At 55.7% G+C, this 23,088-nt stretch overlaps 2 protein-coding genes, 1 long non-coding RNA gene and 2 other non-coding genes across 5 annotated transcripts; 4 read left to right on the top strand and 1 right to left on the bottom strand.

Annotated features, from left to right (window-relative positions):
- Nucleotides 1-91: 91 nt before the first annotated feature.
- Nucleotides 92-11,104, bottom strand: LOC118354930 (uncharacterized). Its single transcript, XR_004816382.2, has 2 exons — nucleotides 10,970-11,104; nucleotides 92-1,305 (listed from the first exon to the last, which is right to left on the bottom strand). It is a non-coding gene; the product is annotated as an uncharacterized LOC118354930 (long non-coding RNA).
- Nucleotides 607-5,039, top strand: ZNF213 (zinc finger protein 213). The gene is made up of 5 exons (XM_035717258.2): nucleotides 607-1,005; nucleotides 1,727-1,850; nucleotides 2,056-2,126; nucleotides 2,351-2,474; nucleotides 3,410-5,039. The coding sequence occupies exons 1-5, from the start codon at nucleotides 607-609 to the stop codon at nucleotides 4,144-4,146; spliced, it is 1,455 nt and encodes a 484-aa protein (XP_035573151.1). The 3' UTR covers nucleotides 4,147-5,039.
- Nucleotides 5,180-12,402, top strand: LOC112640472 (caspase-14-like). The gene is made up of 11 exons (XM_025416764.3): nucleotides 5,180-6,306; nucleotides 6,381-6,521; nucleotides 6,628-6,823; nucleotides 6,924-7,012; nucleotides 7,799-7,906; nucleotides 8,038-8,205; nucleotides 8,708-8,930; nucleotides 9,247-9,363; nucleotides 9,765-9,839; nucleotides 10,343-10,446; nucleotides 11,043-12,402. Exons 1-11 carry the CDS (start codon nucleotides 6,232-6,234, stop codon nucleotides 11,154-11,156), a joined length of 1,410 nt encoding a protein of 469 aa, XP_025272549.1. The 5' UTR covers nucleotides 5,180-6,231; the 3' UTR covers nucleotides 11,157-12,402.
- Nucleotides 11,766-11,838, top strand: TRNAR-CCG (transfer RNA arginine (anticodon CCG)). The gene has a single exon. It is a non-coding gene; the product is annotated as a tRNA-Arg (tRNA).
- An 854-nt stretch (nucleotides 12,403-13,256) lies between the features above and the next one.
- On the top strand, nucleotides 13,257-13,329 carry TRNAR-CCU (transfer RNA arginine (anticodon CCU)). The gene has a single exon. It is a non-coding gene; the product is annotated as a tRNA-Arg (tRNA).
- Nucleotides 13,330-23,088: the final 9,759 nt, after the last annotated feature.

The raw sequence follows: 23,088 nt of genomic DNA, 5'->3' as shown, positions 1-23,088 counted from the left end.
AAATTTCAAACTTGAAGAAGCTAATACAGCACACATGGCATATCGAGTGACCCCACCAGCAGAATCTGCAGCAGTTCTCAGTAATCAAATGTATTAATTAAATTTTTTATTGAAGTGTAGTGCACATACAGAAATACACATGGTAAATATAGCTCGGTGAATATTTCCAAACAGAAGAAACACATAAAGGTTTTTGCTGTGAAACCTATGAATATGAAATTAAATGAGATAAGTGGAGATCATAAATATGCTCACATCAGTAGGCCAGGGAGTAAATATGCCTATATCAGTAGGCCAGGGAGTAAAAACCTGGGAGTTTTGGATTTCAGAGCTGAGGATAAAGGGCTGTAGCTGGTGTGGGTAAAGAGCTTGTCATAGGAGTGAGGCATTCCGGGAGAGCCTAAAAAGACTTCAGGGCCAGGAAAGGACAGGAGCAGGCTGGCTGGTGTTTGCTCATGTACTGCCCCCCCCGCCACTTTTTGCTCTTTCCCCAGGAATGCGTGTCCAGATGCCCACCCGGCTGCCACAGGGGATCCCTCTGGGAGACTGAAGGACTGGCTCCCAGGCCCGGTGAGGCCAAGCAGTCCTGAGCTTTAGGCCAGGGGAATGGCAGCCCCCCCAGAGTCTCAGGAGGAGGCCCCTGGGGAGGGAGCAGGTCTGCTGATCGTGAAGGTGGAAGATTCTTCCTGGGAGCAGGACTCTGCCCAGCAAGAAGACAGCAGGGATTCTGAGGCCTGCCGCCAGCGCTTTCGGCATTTCTGCTATAGGGACGTGGGTGGGCCCCACGAGGCCTTCAGCCAGCTCTGGGAGCTCTGCTGCCGCTGGCTGCGGCCGGAGCTTCACACCAAGGAGCAGATCCTGGAGCTGCTGGTGCTGGAGCAGTTCCTGAGCGTGCTGCCTGGAGATGTCCAGGACTGGGTGCGGGAGCGGAGTCCGGGGAGTGGCGAGGAGGCCGTCGCCCTGGTGGAGGTCCTGCAGAAGCAGCCAGTGAAAGCCCAGCGGCAGGTGAGGAGCCCCTCCCACACCCGGTGGCACCTGGGTGGCACCTGGCTGAGGAGCGGTGGCCGTCTCAATAGAAACAAGTCCTCCAGGGATGGTGGGATGCAGGGCCACAAGGAGCATCAACAGGAGCACATCATGACAGGTGTTGCCTTTCTGAGCGACCCTGTCCAAGTGACTCTGGTTTCTTTTTGGAAAGGCTTTGGAGGGTGGCAGCAGGACCAAAGTAGGCATGCTCCAGAAAGGCACTTTTAGCGTCACACAGCTTCTGCAAATATTTTTTTATGTTCTGCTGTAGACCAGGCCCTGGGGATACAGTGATATGTGTAATGAGAGCAGCAGAGTGGGTGTGAGAAGGTAGCTGTCCATGGGAACCCTGTTCTCGGTGGGGCATTGGATTCTTGACACTTGGGGAGGTGCTAAGGAGCAGCTGGCGTGTGGAGGTCTGCCCTTGGCATGGAGGTCTGTCCCCACACCCTCTTACTAAGTGGCTCTGTGATTTTGGCCTTTGGGATCTGTTCTGCCTCATGCTTGATCAGGGACTATCCTTGGGCACACGGCACTGCCTGGTGTCACATTCTCCTCGGGATTTTTCTGGGACCCCATGTTCTCCTTCCCCACCCCCCTGCATCCTGAGGGACGTGTCCTGTGTCTCCTTCCCAGGGATTAAGCTCTGTCTCCCCCATCTGGTCTCGGTGCTGATGAGCATGTTGTGGTTCCTGCACAGGAAGTGCCCTCAGAGGAGGTGGAACCTGAGGCTACAGTCCAGGGATCCCAGACCAAGGGGCTTCCCATGAAGGTGGGGGCACGAAGCTGGCCACCTGTACCTTGGGAGCAGCACAGCCCTGGTGGTGAGTAAGCTTGTAGGCCACAATCGCTGGGCGGAGGCCTGGTTCCTTCCTGGGCGTTGCACTGTAGTAGGAAGGCCATGTGTGTTCTAAGAAGCCTAGGAATGTGTGTGTGTGTGTGTGTGTGTGTGCGCGCGCACGCCCGCATGTGTGAGGTCTCACTCCTGGCCTGGGCTGGCCTCTGTGAGGCTCTGTTCTTTTCCCTCAGCCCTGCTTCCTGCTCTTAAAGAGGGGAGTGCCAGAGGGCCAACAGATACCTGCTTTGCCTCCAAGGTCCACGTGAGTTACAGTCCACTTGTCCCCTCCAAGGCACTCGGAGCTGTTGAGTCCCACAAATGGACCTTGTCTTTTCATCAAGAAAAGTGCCTTTTCTACCCACCCTGGTCCTGCCTGAACCCATCCTAGTCTCCATCCCAGCCCCCTCTTCCCACCCATGGCTGCCTGGGGGAGTCCAGAGTGGCAGTCCTGAGCCAGGTCATTGTTTTTTTTTAACCTCATTCTAGGGACCTGTGACATTTGGAGACATTCCTTTCTATTTCTCCCGTGAAGAATGGGGATCTCTGGACCCTGCCCAGAGGGAACTCTTCTGGGACATAAAGCGAGAGAACTCCCGGAATGTCACCCTGGGTAAGCAGTGGGTGCAGACAGGACCCTTGGGGGTCCCAGTGACAGAGGGTGGGCTCAGGCAGGCCGTACACCGAGTCTTCCTACCCCCTCCTTAGGTGGCTCAGAAGTGGGCTTTCGCTGGGTCTTTTCAAGAGCCCTGGATGATTTTTCTTTGGGTTAATGTTAGTTTGTCTTTGCCCATAAGTGTGTGTTACCATATCATGGGCGCTTGCAACGTGCCAGCACTGTGCTGAGCTCGCAAACGGGCATCTTCTTGTGATTCTCACGACCTGCTGCATAGAAGGGTTGACGCCGTTCACAGACGAGAGATCAAAAACTCAGAGGGGTCAATGGACACTGGAGGGGCTGAGCCAGGACTCTGTCTAGACAGTGGTTGTGAGGAGAGGTGCTGACAGTGAGAACATCTGCTGTCTGTGCGCCGAGGCCTGGGCCCTGCTCTTCGGAGGCCACTCCATGCTAGAGCCTCTCTGAGCACCATTTGGAGATTGTCTCATTTAATCTGCATGACCCAGTGGGAGGGCTAGGATCCTTCCCTGTCCAAATCTGCCCTTGAGTTTAGGGGACAAGAGCTTGTGGGGTGAGAACAGCCACAGAGGCTGAACCCATGTGGGTTCTCGGTTTTGTGTAAGAAATACTGGGAGTTTGGCTACTTTATGAACTACCTGAATGTGTTCCGCTTTGGACTTTGAATAGCCAGGGTTCAGAGGGTGGGACATTGGGTGCCAGTGTGGCCCTGCCATGGGTGTGGGAGGGTTAGGTGTATCATTAGTGCCTGTGGGGCAGGATCAGCCCAGCTGGACCCCTTGCCGCTGCCTCTGAAGTGGTGCTCTGCTGGCATTTTATCACATCCCTATTTTACGGATAAGGAAACTGAGGCTGGGGTGTGTGCAGCCCAGGGCTTTCGGAACCTGAGTCTTTTTTCTGCCTCGCCCCAGCTCTGGTCCCAGAACCCAGTGGAACTGAAGAGGCCGCCCCCTCTCGGCTTGCAGGTTTGGGGCTCAAGAGCCAAGGCCAGCAGGCTGGGCTGGAGGAGACAGTGGCATCTGCAGGCCAGGCCGGCAGCAGCGGCAGTGGCAGTGGGCGCAGGGACGTGACTGTGTCCTGGAGCCCCAAGGAGCAGCCGGAGGCCTGGGAGGGTGAAGCCCGGCCAGGGGCGCCCCTGGCCTGTGCTGCGGGGGCGCGGAGGGGGCGGCCGCCGACCCGCCGGCAACAGCTGCGGGACCTGGCAGCGGAGAAGCCACACAGCTGCGGCCAGTGTGGCAAGCGCTTCCGCTGGGGCTCGGACCTGGCGCGCCACCAGCGCACGCACACGGGCGAAAAGCCGCACAAGTGCCAGGAGTGCGGGAAGAGCTTCCGCAGCTCCTCGGACCTGGTGCGCCACCAGGGCGTGCACACGGGCCAGAAGCCCTTCTCCTGCTCGCAGTGCGGCAAGAGTTTCAGCCGCAGCGCCTACCTGGCCGACCACCAGCGCATCCACACGGGCGAGAAGCCCTTCGGCTGCAGCGAGTGTGGCAAGAGCTTCTCGCTGCGCTCCTACCTGCTGGACCACCGGCGGGTGCACACGGGCGAGCGGCCCTTCGGCTGCGGCGAGTGCGACAAGAGCTTCAAGCAGCGCGCCCACCTTATCGCCCACCAGAGCCTGCACGCCAAGATGGCCCAGCCTGTGGGCTGAGGGGGCTGGCAAGGGCCCTGTGGCCCACGGAGGCGCTAGGCTAGGCTGGGGTCACCTCAGGGCGCCTCGGCCTCTGGCTTCCATCCCAGCTGCCTGCCCGCCTGCACCCGTGCCTGGCACACACTCCAGAGTGGAAAGCCCCAACCACCTCGTGGCCATTCCTCTTCTGGCTTCATGAAGCCCCAGCACATTCCTGGCCCATGGCCTCTGCGTGGGAGGAAGGCTGGGGCACCAGGGTGGGGTGAGGACTCTGGCAGGACTGGGGTCCCCTGCCCCCAGCCTTGCTTCACTCCTCTGTTCCCTGCCTGCCCTATGGGCTGTCTGTGGGCCTGGCCCTCTGCCCTGCCAAGCTGTGCCTTCCGGTGGGTGTAGAGGACGGGCCTTGACCTGCAGGATGCTGCTGGGCCCTGGGAGGGACAGCCCATCCCTGTGAGGATCTGGGTCCTGGGTGTGGCCACAGGGGCTTTCCGGCCACATCCCCTCCCATTTTCAGGGCATGACCACTTTGCCCCGTCTGGAGACGTGGAAACTGCCTAACTCTGCTCTTAGCTGACTTGCCCCCAAGTTAGTCCCAAAGAGCAGCCCCCTACTGATCTGGTGATGGTGGTGATGGCTCTGGGGACTGGAGTCCGACACCGAAGACCAAGGGCAGGGCTGGCAGAGGCTGGCTGCTCCCTGGGGCTCCTCTCTCCAGAGGTGTGGGGTTTGTGATACTTAACACTAGCACTCTGTCAGCGGTTAGTTGCTGGTTCCTTAAGCACTGCATTCCACCGTGCCCTCTGCATTGCTGGCAGATTGGCATTCCCAGGGACAGACCACAGGCTCTCCCGAGGAGCTCCGCCCTGCTGGTCTCAAAAGGGCAGCAGAGGACTTTGAATAAATATGGAAACTTCCTCTGGGCTGTGCTGTTGTTTATGTGGTTGCTGGGCCAGGGCCCTGGCATCCAGACCTCTCTGCCTCCTGGTTCAGTAGTCCTGGTGGCACTGGTGCTGGGTGGTCACGAGGTGGAGCCACATTCTTGGCTTCCAGGTTGGCTGGGCCCCGAAGGACAGCCGCGAGTCTCAGGACTCTTATCCGCCTGTGTCAGCCAGTGCCTGCCCGGGCTGGGGCAGCCCATACCACCCCAGCAGGGCAGCGGGGAGCTGAGCAGGCCTGCACCAGGCCACCCCCTTTCTCCTTGTTGGTGCCGTGAAGAAACAGGCTTGGGTGTGGGGTGACTGGCTGGGGGCAGTATGCTCTTGCTGTTCACGGAGATCCAGAACTCTAAGCTGGTGCCTGCGCTCAGATCCCTCCGTGGAAGAGGACTGATGGGTCAGCGTGGGCTGTGCCCCATACCCCACACAGCCCTTGACCTCTGACCCCCACCCGGCCGAGGCCCCAGCCTAGAGCAGAACTGGTGGGTGCATGGGCACAGTTTGCCTGGTAGTGGCCTCTGCAGTTTCCCAGGGTGGTGGGGGCAGACTGATACAGAATGTTCTGTCCCTTGGTCTGTGTGCCAGCCCCGCTGGTCCCAGGGCCCTTCCTCAGCCAGCCCCCCATTTAACACTTGCTTCATCCTGAGCTCCCTTCGATGGGTCTCATTTCCGGAATGAAACAGCTGGAGTCCCATTGTGGACAGGTGACTCCAGTTGGGGGTTTCTGCCTCGGAGGCAGCACCCTTCACCGCCCCTCGTACCTGTAAGCACCAGGCTGCAGTGTGGACAGGTGTGGGTGCTGTGCATGAGTGGGTAGGGGATGGGAGCAGGGACTTTTGGTGCTGGTGGCCAGCTCAGAAGGGAGACACTGCTGTATAACTAGATCAGATAGGAGGTGGGCCAGGAGCTAAGAATAGGATTGGGCATAGGCTCTTGGCTCAGGTGGGGGTGTGCCGATGCCAACCAGGAAGTAGCCCGCTGGAGCCAGAACAGGACAGGGGCAGTGGGGCCCAAGACCCAGGCTTCCAGGGAAGGAGCAGAGTCCAGCTCGGCTCATAAACAGAGCTGATAGGACAGGGCTCAGGGAAACGGCAAGTACTGGGACCCGGGGCATTGGTGCCGGGGTCAGGGGTTAAGCTCTGTGCTCAGAGGAAGCCCCCACCCTGCCCCCATGGCCTTCCTGGTGGCTGGGACCCTGCAGGTGGCCTCGCTGTTGGCAGATGCCCGACAGAGTCTGGAAAGAAAGGTAATAGGTGGCCCCGCCCACTCCTGGCTCTCAGGGGAGCCCCTCCGCAGCCCACTCTGTCCTTGCCTCCCCAGGGGAAGTACAGCTTGCAGGGTCCCAGGGTGGCCCTGACTCTCAGCACCCCTGAGGTGTCAGCCTCTACCGTGGCTGTCCTGGAGGCCGTGTTCCGGACCCTGGGTTTCGAGTGCTGCCAGAGGACCGAGGCCTCTGTCCAGGTGGGTCCTCACCTGTCTCCCACCCATCCACCCTCAGCCCGCACCCACCTCGAGCCCCACCCTCAGGCTTCCCTGGACTCAGCCCTGGCCTTTGCTCTTGCCCTAGGGCTTCCTCGGGGAGCTGGCTGGGTTCCGGTCGCAGCTGGACGGCCTCGGGGGCCCTGTGGGCTGTGCTCTAGTGGCTCTGCTGGCCCCCCGTGGGCAGCTGGGGCAGCCCCAGCAGCTGGTCCGGGAGCTGAGCCGCTGTAGGGCCCTGTGGGGCCGCCCCAAGGTTTTCCTGCTGCTCTCAAGTGCTCCTGGGGGTGAGTGGCCCAGGGAGACTGGGGGTGGGATGGCGCGAAGCAGGGTGGGGGCGGCGGGGGCCACCAGCTGCCTCCAGCCCACGTGCTGGTCCCTCCGCAGGTGCCCTGGAGCGCGGAGCCTTCCTCACGGGCCTGAGCCGGCTCTGTGGCCGCTGTCGGCACTGGTCCCTGCTGCAGCTGCTGACGGAGGTGGGGGCCCAGACGGGACGTCTGCCCTGGCTCTGCTGTGCTCTCCTGAGTCTGTTCGGCAGATTCCCGTGCCCCCCCCCCCCACAACCCACTCAGGATCCCCCAGACCCTCCACACTGCTCCTCAGCTCCGTGCGTTGCCCACGCTGCTCCATCTGTTTGGCCCGCCCTCCTGTTGTCCCGGCCAGCCCCACACATTCCCTTCCAGGCTGCCAGTGATGCCCGTCCTTGGGCTCCCCGAGTCAACACTTGTGCTTCGGCCCACCCTGTTCACACTCACACAGGCAGGGACCGTCCGTCGGACTGCAGGTGAACGGTCCAGCTCTGGTCCGGGCTGGAGGCCCAGAGGTCTCACTGGGCAGTCGGGTAGCCACTGGTGAGCCCGGGTGAAGGGTGGGCCCTGGCTCCGCCCCACAGCTTTCTGCAGCCTGCTGCCCTCCGCAGGGGGAACCTGCCCTGTGAGTCTCCCCAGACAGGCCCCAGCTGCTCTAGGGAGCGCCCCTGCTCTGGGCACACTGATCCCGAGGGTGGCGAGTGGCGTGGTTAATGGCATGGCCACTGGCCACTTCAGGAGTCCATGTCCAGGGAAGCCCATGACATTGAACCTGAGAAGGACACCCCTTCATGCTCTCCCCTTCTTTTGTCTGTCTTCTCCCTGCAATCTGGACCCCAAAGAGACTGGTAGCCATGAGCTAGCCAAGCTGTTCCCTGGATCTGGTGGCCTGTTCCCTCCCCAAACTGCACCTCCATGGAGCAGCCCCCTAGGGGTTCTCTGGTCTCCCCCCAGGTCTTCTACAGGACAACTGAAGAGTCAGAGGCCACCTACTGCCCAGTCTTTCGGAGCTCCTTGCAGGGCACACTGTGCCTGGGGGATGTGGAACCTTGGGAGCCGAAGGTGAGGGGGACAGGGTGGGGTGAACCATGTGACAACAGTTGCAAGTGGGACAAAGGCTCAGGGAGACCTGAGATGGGGTACATGAGGTGCTAGGAGGCTCTCAGACCACTCTGAATGCTCCTTGTCTGTAGCTGGAACCCAGCCCCAGGGCTCAGTATGACCTGTCCGGGACCAGGGCCGCCCTCCTCCTGTCGGTGATCCGCAGCCGGCCCGGGGCCAAGCACGATGTGGAGGCGCTGGGGAGCCTGTGCCAGGCCCTGAACTTCAAGATCACCCTAAGGACAAACCCTACAGCCCAGGTGAGGTGAAGGCCAGAGCTCTGGTGGTGGTCTGGAGGAAGGGCACCCCCCACCGCAGGCTGGAGCGACTCTCGGGGCCTCTTCCCTCACCATCTGGCTTCCATCCTCCCTGCTGCATGCGGCGGGGCTCACGTCCCTGCCTCTGGAAGCCTGCTCTCCCAGAAACACTGGCTGTTGCTCCACTCCTTGGGCCAGGCCCCAGCTGGACCCTCCAGCTTTTCCTGGAAAGGTCTCAGCTTCCTTCCCAGACACCTGTCAGCTGTTTGCTTTCCCCTCGTGCCTTTTCACTTTTTGGAGCATTTTCCCTGCCCTGGCCCAGCTGCCAGAGGCTAGATCCACATGTCACCCCCAATTAGGCCATGCCAGCTCTCCTCTGTGGGCCTGAGGCTGGCAGGCGGTGGGAAGTAGGGTAGGCAGGGACTGGAGAAGCCTCCTTGGAGGGCCCTCAGGCCCTGGGGAGGCAGGAGCCTTGGCCCAGGCCTCAATTTCGTCCCCACCCCAGGCTTTCCAGGAGGAGATGGTGCAGTTCCGAGAGTGCCTAGATGCCCTCAGCGCCCCGGTGAGCTGTGCCCTAGTGGCCCTGATGGCCCACGGGGGGCCCCAGGGGCAGCTGCTGGGGGCTGATGGCCAGGAGGTACAGCCAGAGGCACTGGTGCAGGAGCTGAACCGCTGCAGGGCCTTGTGGGGCTGCCCCAAGATCTTCCTGCTTCAGGCCTGCCGTGGGGGTGAGTGGGGCCCGGGGCCTCCCTCCTGCCTCCTCCTGCCCTAGCTGTACACATGCAGCCCTCAGCCTCCCAGGACTTGCTGTCCACCTTCTCTGGGAAGCCTCATCGTTGGCACTTTACCTGCCCCGTCTCCTAGCCTGTCCTAGAAGTCAAGTCCACCAGCTTGAGCTTTACCCGCAGCACATGCCAATCCATGCTCTGAGTGCTTCCAGCCTGGCAGGCCTGCCCTGGAGCCCTGGGGGCTGGGCTGTGCACACCTGGGAGCACCCCCAGGTATCTGCTGAGCAGTACACATCTGCGTGTCCCCCCCTTCCAGGGCATAGGGATGCCGGCGTGGGGCCCACAGCTCTCTCCTGGTTTCGGCGCTGGCTGCGGGCATCACCGACCACCCCGTCGCACGCCGATGTCCTTGAGATCTACACTGATGCCCAAGGTGGGGTGTGCCTTCCTCTGGAGCCTGGGCTTGGGAGGCCTGGTGGGAGGGCTGTCTGGCGTACTTTTCCAGGGCTCTGACCTGGGGTCCTGCCACTACCTGCATCCTCTTTGCCAAGAGGTTGGGAAGGAAAACCTTCCTACACTGCGAGGGCCTTTGAAAATCGAGGGCTTCTGGCCCTACTTGAGCCTCGAAACAACCCTGGAGGAGGAGGGTAATACAGCTTTTCTAGGGTCACACAGCTGGTAGGGGGCAGAGCTGGATTTGAGTTCTGATTTGCCTCTTCTGCTCTGGGCTCTTTCCACTGACTGCCCGGTGGGCCCCTGAATCAGACTTGGGGGCACCCCTGGGGCTGATAGAGCCCCAGGATGCTGGGTAAATGTCGTGGATCCTTCTTGCAGGCAGCGCCTCCCGGGGCCCCACTGCCGGGAGCTCTGACCAAGCAGACATCCTGATGGTCTATGCAGCTGCCGAGGGTAAGGGGGACGGCTCACCAAGGAAGCCTGCTACCTAGGGCCCTGCATCCTGGCTGGACACGGGGAGGGGCTTTAGGGGCAGCCAGGGCAGGGCAGGGGGGCACGGGGGCAGCAGCCCAGTTGCAGTTCAGCCATCCTCCTTCCACGTTTATCATTTATAATCATAGTAACCACGGGGAGCTCATGGGGGCGGCCTGTGCCGAGCACCGGAATTTTGATGGGGGATCTGCCTCAGGCCCTGCTCAGCGCTCGGCACAGGGGCTTCACGGCGGGCGTGTGCCCTATGCATTCGGACTGTGTACTTCCTAAATAGCCAGCAGGAAGTCATTCTAGACGCAAGAAGTTCCTGCTCTTTGCGCGGCCCCCTTGCCTGACCCCTGGGGTCCTGCCTGCCGGGCCCCCTCCTGCCCCTCCGCCCCCTTTGCACCAAAAAAGAGTCGCTGGGGCCTGGAAGGCAGCCGCAGGGGCCCAAGTCTGACGCTCTGCCCCATCCTCTGGCCTAGGCTGCGTAGCCTATCGTGACGAGAAGGGCTCGGACTTTATCCAGACTCTGGCCGAGGTCCTCAGAGCTGACCCCGGGGGGGACCTCCTGGAGCTGCTGACCGAGGTGGGCTGGGGCTAGGGGCAGGGGCCTGGGGAGAGGGGTGGGTGGGATTCCGCCCTGTGGTGGGCCGGGGCTCTGATCACCTCCCACTCGCCTGTTGGTGGGCCAGACGCACATCACCCTGCGCATCCAGCGCCCCCGCACTGGCCGGGTGACAGCCACAGCAGTTCCCAGGGCACACACTCCCGGGGGAGGAGGAGTGCCCCCCTCCAGGGCCACTCAAGGCTGCAGTCAGGAGCAGTGACCCAGCAGGGGCTGTGGGCCGCAGGCTCTACAGTAAGAGTGGGTGGGGTTCCCTGGTTCCTGCAGGAGGATGTGACTGGCTTGCTTGAATAATTTCATGGCCTGGCAGGGAACTGAACCCCAGAGACTGAGGACAGTGGAGTGTGGCTGGTCGGACTGGGGGGGAACGAACCGGCTGGGCCGCCTCTCCTGCCATTTGAGGGGCACATCTGACAGGAAGGAGCAGGGCGCGCACGGGGAGGGCCGATCACGGCAAGGCAGCACTTGAAATGTTAGGCCTTACCATCCCCGGGGCCCCAGGCTGGGTGCCAAGGGACCCGGGAGTCCTGGGCACAGGCTGGGTGCGGTCCTCGCAGGTCAACCGGCGGGTGTGCGAACTGGACGTGCTGGGTCCCGACTGCCCGGAGCGCCGCAAGGCTTGCCTGGAGATCCGCAGCTCGCTGCGGCGGCCGCTCTGCCTGCAGGCCTGACTGCGCGCGCTGCTCCCCGGGGGGGACGCGGGGTGGGGTGCAAAGGGCGCGGCGCTCCGTCTGGGTGCACTGGCGCTCCTGCGAGGGGCGGAGGGACGGGGGAAGCCCGCACGGGCTGGGCTGGGCTGGACGTCCCGAGAGCGGGCAGCCGGGGCCCACAGCGCCGCCTCTGCTCACGCACCCACTCGCGCCAGCGCCAGGCCGTGGAAATGTGGGAGATGCGCCGCTCAGCGTCGCGTCTGGGGCCACAAGACTGGCCCGAGCACTGCCCACCGAGGGCTGCTGCGATGCGGGGCGGCGGGGGCGGCGGGAGCAGTGGGCAGCCCCTGACCCGGCGCGCCCAGGGCCACGCGGGGGAAGCGCTCGCAGCGGCCCGAGAGAGCAGTGGGGGCCTGTGCGGCTTCACCCGGGCTCGAACTCGCAGCGCAGGTCGGGAGGGCGGTCCTCGCCCCGCCCGCGGGCTCATTTCAGCGCAGGCCCGGCTCGCGGCCCCGCCCACCAGGGCCCGAGGGGCGGAGCTCCTGGCCGGTACGAGCATGCGAGTTGCAGCGCACCACGCAGGCGCCTGCAGCAGCTTTATGAGAGAAGCTGTGGAAACGTCAGTGCTGGGGCCGCGTGGCCTAATGGATAAGGCGTCTGATTCCGGATCAGAAGATTGAGGGTTCGAGTCCCTTCGTGGTCGCTGCAGTGGTCGTTTTTTCCAAACCCTCGGGGCTTTAAATTTTCCCTGCGTCGGGACCCTGCCCCCCGCGGAACCTCAGGAAGCTCGGGCGGTGCGCCCCGCCCCGCGGCACCGGGAAGCTGCCCCGAGTGTCCAGGCTCGGGGCTCCGGAGCTAGGCCCGGCCTGCACCCCGGAGCCCCCGCGGGCGCGGCGGGGCCAACGCCGGCCGGAGCCCGAAGGCACCCTCAGCAAGTGCAGGAGCCCCTCGGGGACCGGCTGCAGGACAGTGCAGACGACCGGAGCTGTGACAGACCAGGGGGGGGATGGACTGCTGCGGGGGGCGGGGGGAGTTGTCCCATGGGTTCAGGGGATAGGTGCATTTCAAAATATAATAGTTGTGACAAAAAGGTTTTGGAAATAGTGGTGGCGGTTGGATGATTTTGTGCATGTAACTGTTGCCATTGAATACGTACACTTAAAAATGGCTTAATTGGTCTATTTAGCGTTATATATGTATTTTTTAGATATATAACGTTATATATCTATTTTTATCTATTTTTTAAAATAAAAGATATTTTAAAATATCTAAGATTATTTCGATTTCTTGCAATGATAGTGCCCAGGATTGTGTTATCATTTTACCTGGGAAAAGTGTCTTTACCTGCGGAACCGAGTTCTCGCCAAGAGACTCTGGCTAAGCCAGGTGACCTAGGTGATGTGACCGCCGAGGGGAGGCAGCCGGGGCGCACATTTCTGGAAGGTGGGCGCCGGTGACCTGGGGCCCTACAGGGTCCTACTTTATTGTTTTTGTGATGCTTCAGCGTCATTAAGTCATTGAGGTAAACGTTCCGGAGACGGGAAGAGCACGCTGGGTTCTCTGCCCGAGGAGACTCCTGCGCCGGGCGCGTAGCCCGAAGACCTTAGGCCGCTGGGCTCTGTTAAAACCGCGGACACCTGGGCGCAGGTGACACCTCCTGTCTCCGGGGCAGTGTAGGGAGGAGCACAAGGACAGGGATGGCACTTTGCCCAGGCGCCGGCCTGGTACCCCTCTTCTCTCCTCGCCCACATTTTGCAGAGCCAACTCCTCGCTAAATTATCACCCGGAGTCTCCTACATGGAGAAGGAAAGGCTCGCCCAGGATTTGAACCCCCGATTCTCGCACCCTAAGCGAGGATCATACCCTAGTCCACGAGCTGAGCTGACTGATACCTGTGGCCCGAGTTCCCTGGGCTCCATCTGCGCGTGCGCGGTCTCTCCGGGGTCTGAGGATGCTCTAGGGGCGCCCAGTCCCGAGCGCCGGCGGGACGCGGGTGCGGAGACCCCGGGATGGAGCCGGGATGGAGCCGGGAAGGAGCCGGGAAACTGTGTGGAACCGGTGGGAACCACGGGGAGGTGATGGAGAGACTGCTCTAGGACCATCACAGAGCATCCCCTGCCGGCCCCGGTGGCCTAATGGATAAGGCATTGGCCTCCTAAGCCAGGGATTGTGGGTTCGAGTCCCACCCGGGGTACAGAGGGTTAAATTTTAGACCTCCCCCAAGGAAAAAATGAAATACTTCCCCAGTGAAAGAAGCCAAGTTAAGGGTTTCTGGAGATTATCCAGACGCAGTCCTAAACTATTAAACTATTTCGCTTTATTTTCTAATAAGGGGTGCACATTTCCAGCTTTCAGAAAGGAATACTGGCATCATTCACATTTTAAAAATAACCATTCATTCTACTTGATGACAAAAAGGAATAATTGTTCATTTTTCCAGGTGTGTTCATTTTACCAGGGTTCCATATACTTTTAAAAGTTCTTACCTTTTATAAACAGACCCAATTATTTATTTTTTTTTATTTTTTTTTAATTTTTATTTATGATAGTCACACACACACACAGAGAGAGAGAGAGAGAGAGGCAGAGACATAGGCAGAGGGAGAAGCAGGCTCCATGCACTGGGAGCCCGACGTGGGATTCGATCCCAGGTCTCCAGGATCGTGCCCTGGGCCAAAGGCAGGCGCCAAACCGCTGCGCCACCCAGGGATCCCAGACCCAATCATTTAAAGATTAAATTGTATGACAGCTGTTTTGCTTTAATACAATGGGCTGGGTGCTGACAATGGTTCTTCTTCTTCTTCTTCTTCCTCTTATTATTATTATTATTATTATTTTAAGATATTATTTATCCATTCATAGAGACCAGAGAGAGAGGCAGAGGGAGAAGCAGGCTCCATGCAGGGAGCCCTACACGGGTCTCCAGGATCACACCCCGGGCTGCAGGCAGCGCCAAACCGCTGCGCCACCAGGGCTGCCCTGACAATGGTTATTAATACGGTATTGGAATACTTGCAAGTTGTTTTGAAACAAGATCACCACACACAGAGAAAAGGCAATTATTTGAAGGGATGGATGTGTTAACTTGATGGTGGTAAATATTTCACAAATGCCTATGTGTATCAAATCATCACATTGTACACCTTCAATATATATTTTTATTTGTCAATTATATTTCAATAAACTAGGGAAAATATAATGGGTGGAGTGGAGATATAGACAAAACAAGGGTATTTGTGAGTTGATAATGCCTTAAGCTGGGGGACACGAGGACACGTTATACTATTTCTCTGCTTTAGTGCATGTTTGAAATAGTCCAAATAAAGCTTTCTCTTTTTTTAATCCATATAATCCCTGTCTTCATCCTAGAGGTAAAAGTCTCCCAAACTACAGGACATGGTGTGTAGTAATATCAGAAGCCTCTTCTACCACGTACCCATAGAAGGGAAGACCACTGGAGTTTTGTCATATACACAAATAAAAACAGTTTTCTTTTGCCTTTAAAAACTGGCGCTGGCCTTACTTCTCCCACTTTCCCAAATATCCGGGGCCCCGTTACTCCACTGGAATCAACAGCCTCATCTCAGTGCAGCGTCTCCCACCATCATGGGCCACCCGAGGAGAATGGGGACCACAGAGCTCTCCAGGATGCTGGTGCTCCCCTCGCCAATGTTTCTCAATGTCTTATTGAACGGAATGTCCTCTGGGCGCTGTCAGTGGGCAGTGGGGGTGCACATCGTGTGTGATGGATCCACTCCAGCATTCCCATCGCACTAAGTCTTTGGCTTCCTTCCTCTACTTGAGGCCAGGGACGTTCTCACATCTCAGTCTCAGTAAACATAAGCTACCGCTGAGTTCAAAGCTCAGCCAACCAACCAAGAAACACGGCAGAGCCACATTCAGCGGCACACACACACAATAGCGTGTGAAATACAGGATTTCTGCGAAGTGCTCCCAGGTCAATAAGTTTACCAGAAGCAAAATTGTATCTCATCCTCCTTACTCCAACATGCTTAGATTCATTCCCACATATATTTCCTGGGTTTCTGCTGGCATAAGTGAGCAACACTTGCAATTCTTTGGGTGTATAAGCTATTTGCTCCTGGGTCAGCCTTTGTACTCGCTGCCCACCACTTGCTGGCCTGACTGTCCTTACAGGGGCAAGGGCTAACAAGGGTGGCTGGTGTGGGCTTTTTGGAGAACTGGTATCCCCTTGCAAGACAACCGCTCCAGGTGAGATTATAAGACATTCCAAGACAGGAAGGCTACTCTCCATAGATACCAGACTGATGTTGCCAGCAAGGAAGCTCTGAATGACTCAGAGATTCGAGATTCTCAGCTTTATTTGAACTCACCGGGAGAGGTCTCCGTGTCTTTGTCTCCACTGCATAATCAGTGCCATTTCTTTCATGCGAAAGAGTTCCCAAGGCTGTGAACTCAACTTCCATTTTCATTCCACAACATGCATAATTCAGTGATGTGTTTTATCTTTAGCAACATCAGCCCTGCAGCCATAAGATTATTCTATGGTGGCCATGAAATGTTCCTGGGCCTCTGACCATGACTTAGGCTGCAAGTTTAAAGGAAAAAGGAAAGTTTATTTATTTTTTTATTCTTAAAGATTTATTTATTCATGATAGACATAGGGAGAGAGGCAGAGAGAGAAGCAGGCTCCATGCAGGGAGCCTGACGTGGGACTTGGTCCCGGGACTCCAGGATTGCGCCCTGGGCCGAAGGCAGGCGCCAAACTGCTGAGCCACCCAGGGATCCCCCAAAAAGAAGGAAAGTTTATTTTTTTTTAATTTTTTATTTTTTTATTTTTTTTTTAAGAAGGAAAGTTTAAAGGAAAAGGTCTTGTCATTTCCTTTCAGTGAGCAAACCAGTGCTCCAGAAGAATTCCTTCCAGGCCACAGTCCTGGTAGTCACCTTTATTGCCTCAACAGTCTAGGACAGCAGCCAGCAGCCATGTGGTCACTGATTCTTCATAACCAACCAGGTGATACGGGCTCGATCATGATGCCCCCGTGTGCCGTGAGTGACCAGCGTCCCATTTCCTGTGGGCAAGGAGCTCAGCTGGGTTCAAGCCCAAACTTATTACCAAATCAAGGTCCAGGCAGTGGACCCCTCCATGAGAAAACCCATCCGTGGGTATTGCTGGTCAAAGGGTACAAACTTTCTGTTGTAAGATGAAAAAGTTGCGGGGATCTAATACCCGGTGAGTTGGTGATAGTAATAGGGTAGCAGATGCCTGAAAGTTTCCAAGGGAGTAGATCTGAAGTAACCATGTGAGGTGACGGATGTGTCCGCCTGATTGTGGGAATCATTGCACAACCTACATCAAACCATCGCGCGGAGACACCACCTTCAATTCGTAGGTTCTTACTTGTCAATGATAAATGTCTCAATAAACCTGTGGGAGAACAGAAACGTCCTCTGTTATTTTCACAGACTATTGAGTGAACGAGTGGCCACTGAGGCAGCAGCGGAGGCAGGAAGGGAACGCAGGCAGCTGCGCCCCGCAGGGGGCGGAGTGTGGGGGGACAGGTTGCTGATGATTCAAATTCAGAAGCTTGCAGAGGAGCCTGAAGGCCGATCTCGGGAAGAGAGAGCCGCCCAGACGCCGTCACCACGGACGGACGGTGTCCCTGAGTTCAGGGGACGTTCGGGCGGCAGGCAGCTGGCCCGGAGTCGCCGTGCGAGGGGTGCCTGTGGGTGTTGGGAAGGACCAACTGGGTTCAGATGGAGTGAACTGCTGCTGCTGGGCCTGGGGCGGGGGGTGGCGCAGAAATAGGGAGGAGGAGCCCTTCCTCTCCTTCCAGGCTTCGGTCTGTGACCCCGGCAGCGAGGCCGGCGCGGTCAGAGCGGGTCTCACCCGGTAGCGCCTAGCGGGTGCCTGGGGGCGGGGAGATCTGAGCGCCAGCGGGGTGCTGGGGGGGCGGGGGAGGGGAGGAATGGGGGGCGCGCTGTCCCGCCTAGCAGGTGCCTGGCCGCGGGGAGATGGGAGCGCGAGCGGGGGGCGGGTGGGCGCGCTGTCCCGACCCCCGCCTCCAGCCACGCGCCTCCTGGCCGGTCCGCCTCGGACTTGCTCCTGGCCGGGTGGTCCCGCAGCCGTTGGAGCCAGACCCTCAGTGTGAGAGCGTGAAGCTGAGCGATCGGCTGGCGCCGCCCGAGGCCCCCTCCGCGCGTGCTGGGGACTCTTGAGAAGCGCTGCTGTGCCGCGGGGTTCAACGCCCCGTTAGGAAATGAGCGCCCCAGAGACGCAGCGGGAAAGGTCTGCTGAGGACTGTGGGATGATGGGGCTGCTGCCAAGTATCTTTTTGTTTTGTTTTGTTTTCTTAAGTTTTAATTTTCATTCCACTTAGTTAACATATAATGGCATACTAGTTTCAGGTGTACCATATAATGATTCAACATTTCCATATATCACCTGGTGCCCATCACAGCAAGCGCACTCCTTAATCGCCATCAACTGTTTCAACACACACACACACACACACACACACACATTCTCCAGGAACCACCAGTTTATTATCTATAGTTAAGAGCCTGTTTCTTGATTTGTCTCTCTCCTATCCTTTCCCTTTGCTTGTTTCTTTTCTTTTTTTTTTTAATTTTTTTTTTATTTATTTATGATAGGCACACAGTGAGAGAGAGAGAGAAAGAGGCAGAGACACAGGCAGAGGGAGAAGCAGGCTCCATGCACCAGGAGCCTGACGTGGGATTCGATCCCGGGTCTCCAGGATCGCGCCCCGGGCCAAAGGCAGGCACTAAACCGCTGCGCCACCCCGGGATCCCCCTTTGCTTGTTTTCTTAAATTCCGCATGAGGGAACTCACATGGTATTTGTCTTTCTTTAAGGGACTTATCTTAGCATTATACTCTCTAGCTCCATCCATGTTGTTGCAAATGGCAAGATTTCATTCCTTTTTTCATGGCTGAGTAATATTTCGTTACATATACACACATGCCGCGTCTTCTCTATCCTCATCAATCGATGGAGACTTGGGCTGCTTCCATAATTTGGCGGTGGTCAGTAACACTACTATAAGCATCCGGGTGCATGTATCCCTTTGAATTAGGGTTCTTGTATTCTTTGGGTAAATACTCAGCAGTGCAATTTGCTGGATCATAAGGCAATTTCGTTTTTGACTTTTTGAGGAGCCTCAGCACTGTTCTCCAGAGTGGTAGCACCAGTTTGCATCCCCACCAACAGTGCACGAGGGTTCCTTTTCCTCCTCCTCCTCGTCAACACCTGTTGTTTCTTGTGTTGCTGATTTTAGCCGTTCTGACAGGTGTGAGAGGTTATCACACTGTAGTGTTGATTTGCATTTCCCTGATGATGAGGGATGATGAGCATTTTTTCACATGTCTATTGGCCGTCTGGAGGTCGTCTTTGGAGAAATGCCTATTCATGCCTTCTACCTATTTTGTTAATAGGTAGACGCTCAACCACTGAGCCACCCAGACGTTCCGCCTTCTATCTATTTTTAAATTTTTAAAAAAGCTTTTAGGGCAGCCCTGGTGGTGCAGTGGTTTAGCACCGCCTGCAGCCTGGGGTGTGATCCTGGAGACCCAGGATCGGGTCCCATGTTGGGCTCCCTGCATGGAGCCTGCTTCTCCCTCTGCCTGTGTCTCTGCCCCTCTCTCTGTGTGTGTCTCTCATGAATAAATAAATAAAATCTAAAAAAAAAAGCTTTTAAAATTTATTTATTTATTTATTTATTTATTTATTTATTTATTTATTTATTTATGAAAGTGAGAGAGTGAGCAAGCACAAGCAGGGGTAAGGGATAGAGAGAAGGGGAGAAGTGGACTCTACCACTGAGCAGAGAGCGGACTTGGGGCTCCATCCCAGGACCCTGGGATCATGACCTGAGCCAAAGGCAGACACTTAACTGACTGAACCACCCAGGCATAGAGTTTTAAAAACATTTTTTTAAAAAGGGTTTTTAAAAGATTTTATTTTGGGGGGAATCCCTGTATGGCTCAATGGTTTGGTGCCTGCCATCAGCCTGGGGCATGATCCTGGGGACCTGGGATCAAGTCTTACGTCAGGCTGCTTCTCCCTCTGCCTGCATCTCTGCCTCTCTCTCTGTGTGTCTCTTATGAATAAATAAATAAAGACCTTTAAAAAAATTTTTTTTGAATTTTTAAGCCATTACCCAACGTGGGTCTCGAACTCACAACCCTGAGGTCGAGAGTCACATGTTCCACTGACTGAGCCAGCCGGGTTCCCTCTGCTCATTTTTAAAGTAGATTATTTATTTTGGGGGGTGTTGAGTTTTTTAAGTTCTTAATATATTTTGGATACTAACCCTTTATCAAACATGTCATTTGTCAACATCTTCCATTCCATGGGTTTATTGCTTTATTCACTATGCAGAAGTTTTTGTTTTTCGTTTTTTGTTTTGATGTAGTCTCAATAATTTATTTTTGCTTTTGTTTCCCTTGCTTCTGGAGACATCTAGAAAGATGTTGCTATGGCTGATGTCAAAGAAATTACTGCCTATGTTCTCCTCTAGGATTTTGATGGTTTCATATCTCAAACTTAGGTCTGTAATCCACTTTGAATTTATTTTTGTGTATGGTGTAGGAAAGTGGTCCACAGTTTCATTCTTTTGCGTGTAGCTGACCAGTTTTACCAGCACCATTTGTCAAAGAGACGGTCTTTTTTCCATTGGATATTCTTTCCTACTTTATGAAAGATTAATTGATCATATAATTGTAGGTTTATTTGGAACACCTGGCTGGCTCAGTCAGAAGAGCATGCAACTCTTGATCTTGAACCCCCACCTTGGTGGTAGAGATTACTTGAATATTTTAACTGGGTTTTCTATTCTGTTCCACTGATCTATGTGTCTATTTTTGTGCCAGTACCATATTGTTTTGTAATATAATTAAAGTCTGGAATCATGATGCTTCCAGCTTTGCTCTTCTTTTTCAGGATTGTCTGGCTAGGGGTGCCGGGGTGGCTGAGTCTGTTAAGCATCTGACTGTTGATTTTGGTTCAGGTCAAGCCACCATCGGGCTCCGCGCTGATCGTGGGGTCCGCTTGGGATTCTCTCTCTCCCTCTGCCCCCCCTCCCCACTGTGTACTCTCTAAATGAATAAATAAATCTTAAAAAAAAAAAGATTGCTCTGGTTCTTCAGAGTCTTTTATGGCTTCATACATATTTTAGAATTGTTTGTTCTAGTTCTGTGAAAAAAAATGCTGTTGGTATTTTGATAGAGGTTGCATTAAATGTGTAGATTGCTTTGGGCAGTACAGACATTTTAACAATATTTGTCCTTCCAATCATTAGCATGGACTATCTTTCCATTTCTTTGTGTCATCTTCAGTTTCTTTCATCAGTGTTTTATAGTTTTCAGAGGATGGGTCTTGGTTAGGTTGTTGTTGAGCATCTTTAATGCATCTTTCATGCACTGAAACGAAAGAATGACATGCTCACATTGACTAATCACCAATTCAAAGCATTTCGGCAGCGCGGAAAGCATCCTACATGTGCTGCAGCTGAAAGGCCAACAAAGCTGAAGACCAGGCTTGGCTCCTCAGTGTAGAGATACCAAATGTTGAGAAAAAGTGGAATTGTCACCCTCGGCAAATCTCTCCTGCCAATGTCAGGGGCTGGGAGGGAAGAAGCGGGACCCAGAGATTTGGAATGGGGCTGGGTGGGAAGATGTGTGGAGAAGCAGGAAGTGTCTCTGAACCTGCACATGTGGCCGAGGCCTCCACCCTCCTTGCCTGAAGGCTGGAATGAACCTCAGGTGAGACAGACACTTTATGAGACAATGTGTCATGTCTTCAGGACCTGCTTCTACTTCTCCTCCAGGCCACCCGGCCCAGAACTGAGGTTCCATCTCACCTGAGAAAGTACTGGCCCTGCTTGGAAGGGGGGCAACTACACCGGAAGCTGTAGCACCTGGATGTCGTGTCAGCAGTAACCCGTCCTGAATCAGGGTGGGGAGAATAAAAAGCTGGGAAAAGGAAAGATGATCTGCAGGGGACTCTTCCTTGATACAGGCCTTAACCCCCTGGCAAGAGTCCCTCAAGCTGGTTATGATACACAGTCGGCACGGCTTCATGAGCTGAAGGAGAATTGCCAGAAATGCCACAGCAATCTGTGGAGAAAGGAATCAGAAGGACGGAGACACAGGCAAGCTGGAGCGGTCCTACATCATCAGAGCAAACGCCCACTGCTGACTATCTTGGCAGAGCCTGGAGGAAATGCCTTTACCGAGGAAATAACACCTGTGCAGTGGAGGGGAGGCCCCAGCATCTTTGAGAAGCTTGGGAGTGACTGTTCTCTGGTCCGGCAGGTACTCTGACATATCCAAGGTACAAGGTAAGCTCGTGTACCTTGCATCCCCTCTTATTAAGAAAGAAGCCTAGCACTTGGTAAGACCCCACAATGGTTAACTTCTGCCAACTTGGGCAGGCTATGGTGCCCAAATGTTTGGTCAAACTCTCGAGTCCAGATGTTGCCATAAGGTATTTTTTACATGCAGTTAACATTTACTTTTTTATTTCCTTAAAGATTTTATTTAAGGGATCCCTGGGTGGCTCAGTGGGTTAGCGCCTGCCTTTGGCCCAGGGTGTGATCCTGGAGACCCGGGATCGAGTCCCACGTCAGGTTCCCTGCATGGAGCCTGCTTCTCCCTCTGCCTGTGTCTCTGCCTCTCTCTGTGTGTCTCTCATGAATGAATAAATAAATAAAATCTTAAAAAAAATCTATGACCTGGCATGGCCCCTACACACTGGCATTGACAGCCATGAACATCATCAGGAAGCAGGGCCAGGTCTATTAAATTTTTTTTATTTATTTGAGAGACAAAGAGAGAGTACATGGTGCAGGAGAAGGGGCAGAGAGAGTCCCAAGTGGATTCTGCCCTAAGCCAGAGACACATGGAGCCCCATGCAGGGCTCAATATCCTAACCCTGAGATCAGGATTTGAGCTGAAACCAAGAATCAGTTGCTTAAGTGAGTGGGCCCACCCAGGGGCCCCAAGTACAGTCTCTTGGATGGGTAGGGAGCCCTGGCCCACATACCAAGAGGTACCTGCCAGGTGCCTCCTCACTCCCTAGCCCACTCCCACCCCTGGAAGCGTGGAGCCAGGACCTAGAGAGGCTGGATGCTAGAGCCGCACATGCACCTGGAGGACTGGACCACTGGAAACCCAGATTATCCAGAGGACCTGACACCCTGACTCACAGATGCGGAGCCTCAGGATCCGGGTGTCTAAGCCTTCAGGCTCTCCTACCCTTCCACAGAAAGGAACCCACACTTCCCTCTCTGCTTGCTTCTCCCGGAGCTGACAGTCTAACCTGCACTTAGAGTATCCCTCCATACTCATTTTCTTTGTATTTTAGAAAGGGGAGAGATGGCACAGGGCTGAACAGGCCAGGGAGGGAAGCCTGTGTGGTGGGTTGGGGGTGGGTGGGGGCACTTTATTGGAGGAGGCGGTGGGGGAGGGAGAGCACCCCCGATATAAATGGGGCCCCACTAGGTCCTCCCTCCAGGCCAGAGTTCAGAAGTTTCCACCTTTAGCTGAAAATCCACTTCAAGTCGTCTTCTGTAGCTCTCTCCTTCAGTCCCTAGAGCTGGGACTTAACCTCCTAAGTACTGGGTTGGAGTCCTGCCTTGGGTGATGTTCTTGGGTTGGCGGTGTTAGCCCATGCTCAGATCTTGACAACTTTAAGTTCCTAGTATGGGGGCTCTTCGGAGAGGCTCCCGACCTCTGCGTGTACTGCATCTGGAACTTTTGAATAAATTTCAACTATTCAAAATGACAAAACATATATGATAAAATAGCAATGAGGAAAGCAAGTCGCCTTGCCTTGGGGAGATTGGAGGCTGGCTCCCTGGGACCAGCAACAGATTCCGCTTTCCGAGGGTTTTAATCAGTACAAATCCAATCCCCTGTTTCTCGTTGTAAGGTCAGCAGGACAAAAGCCA

Source organism: Canis lupus, chromosome 6 (assembly GCF_003254725.2).
Source record: "Canis lupus dingo isolate Sandy chromosome 6, ASM325472v2, whole genome shotgun sequence".
Lineage (NCBI taxonomy): Eukaryota > Metazoa > Chordata > Mammalia > Carnivora > Canidae > Canis > Canis lupus.
This window is presented reverse-complemented; position numbering and strand designations above follow the sequence as displayed.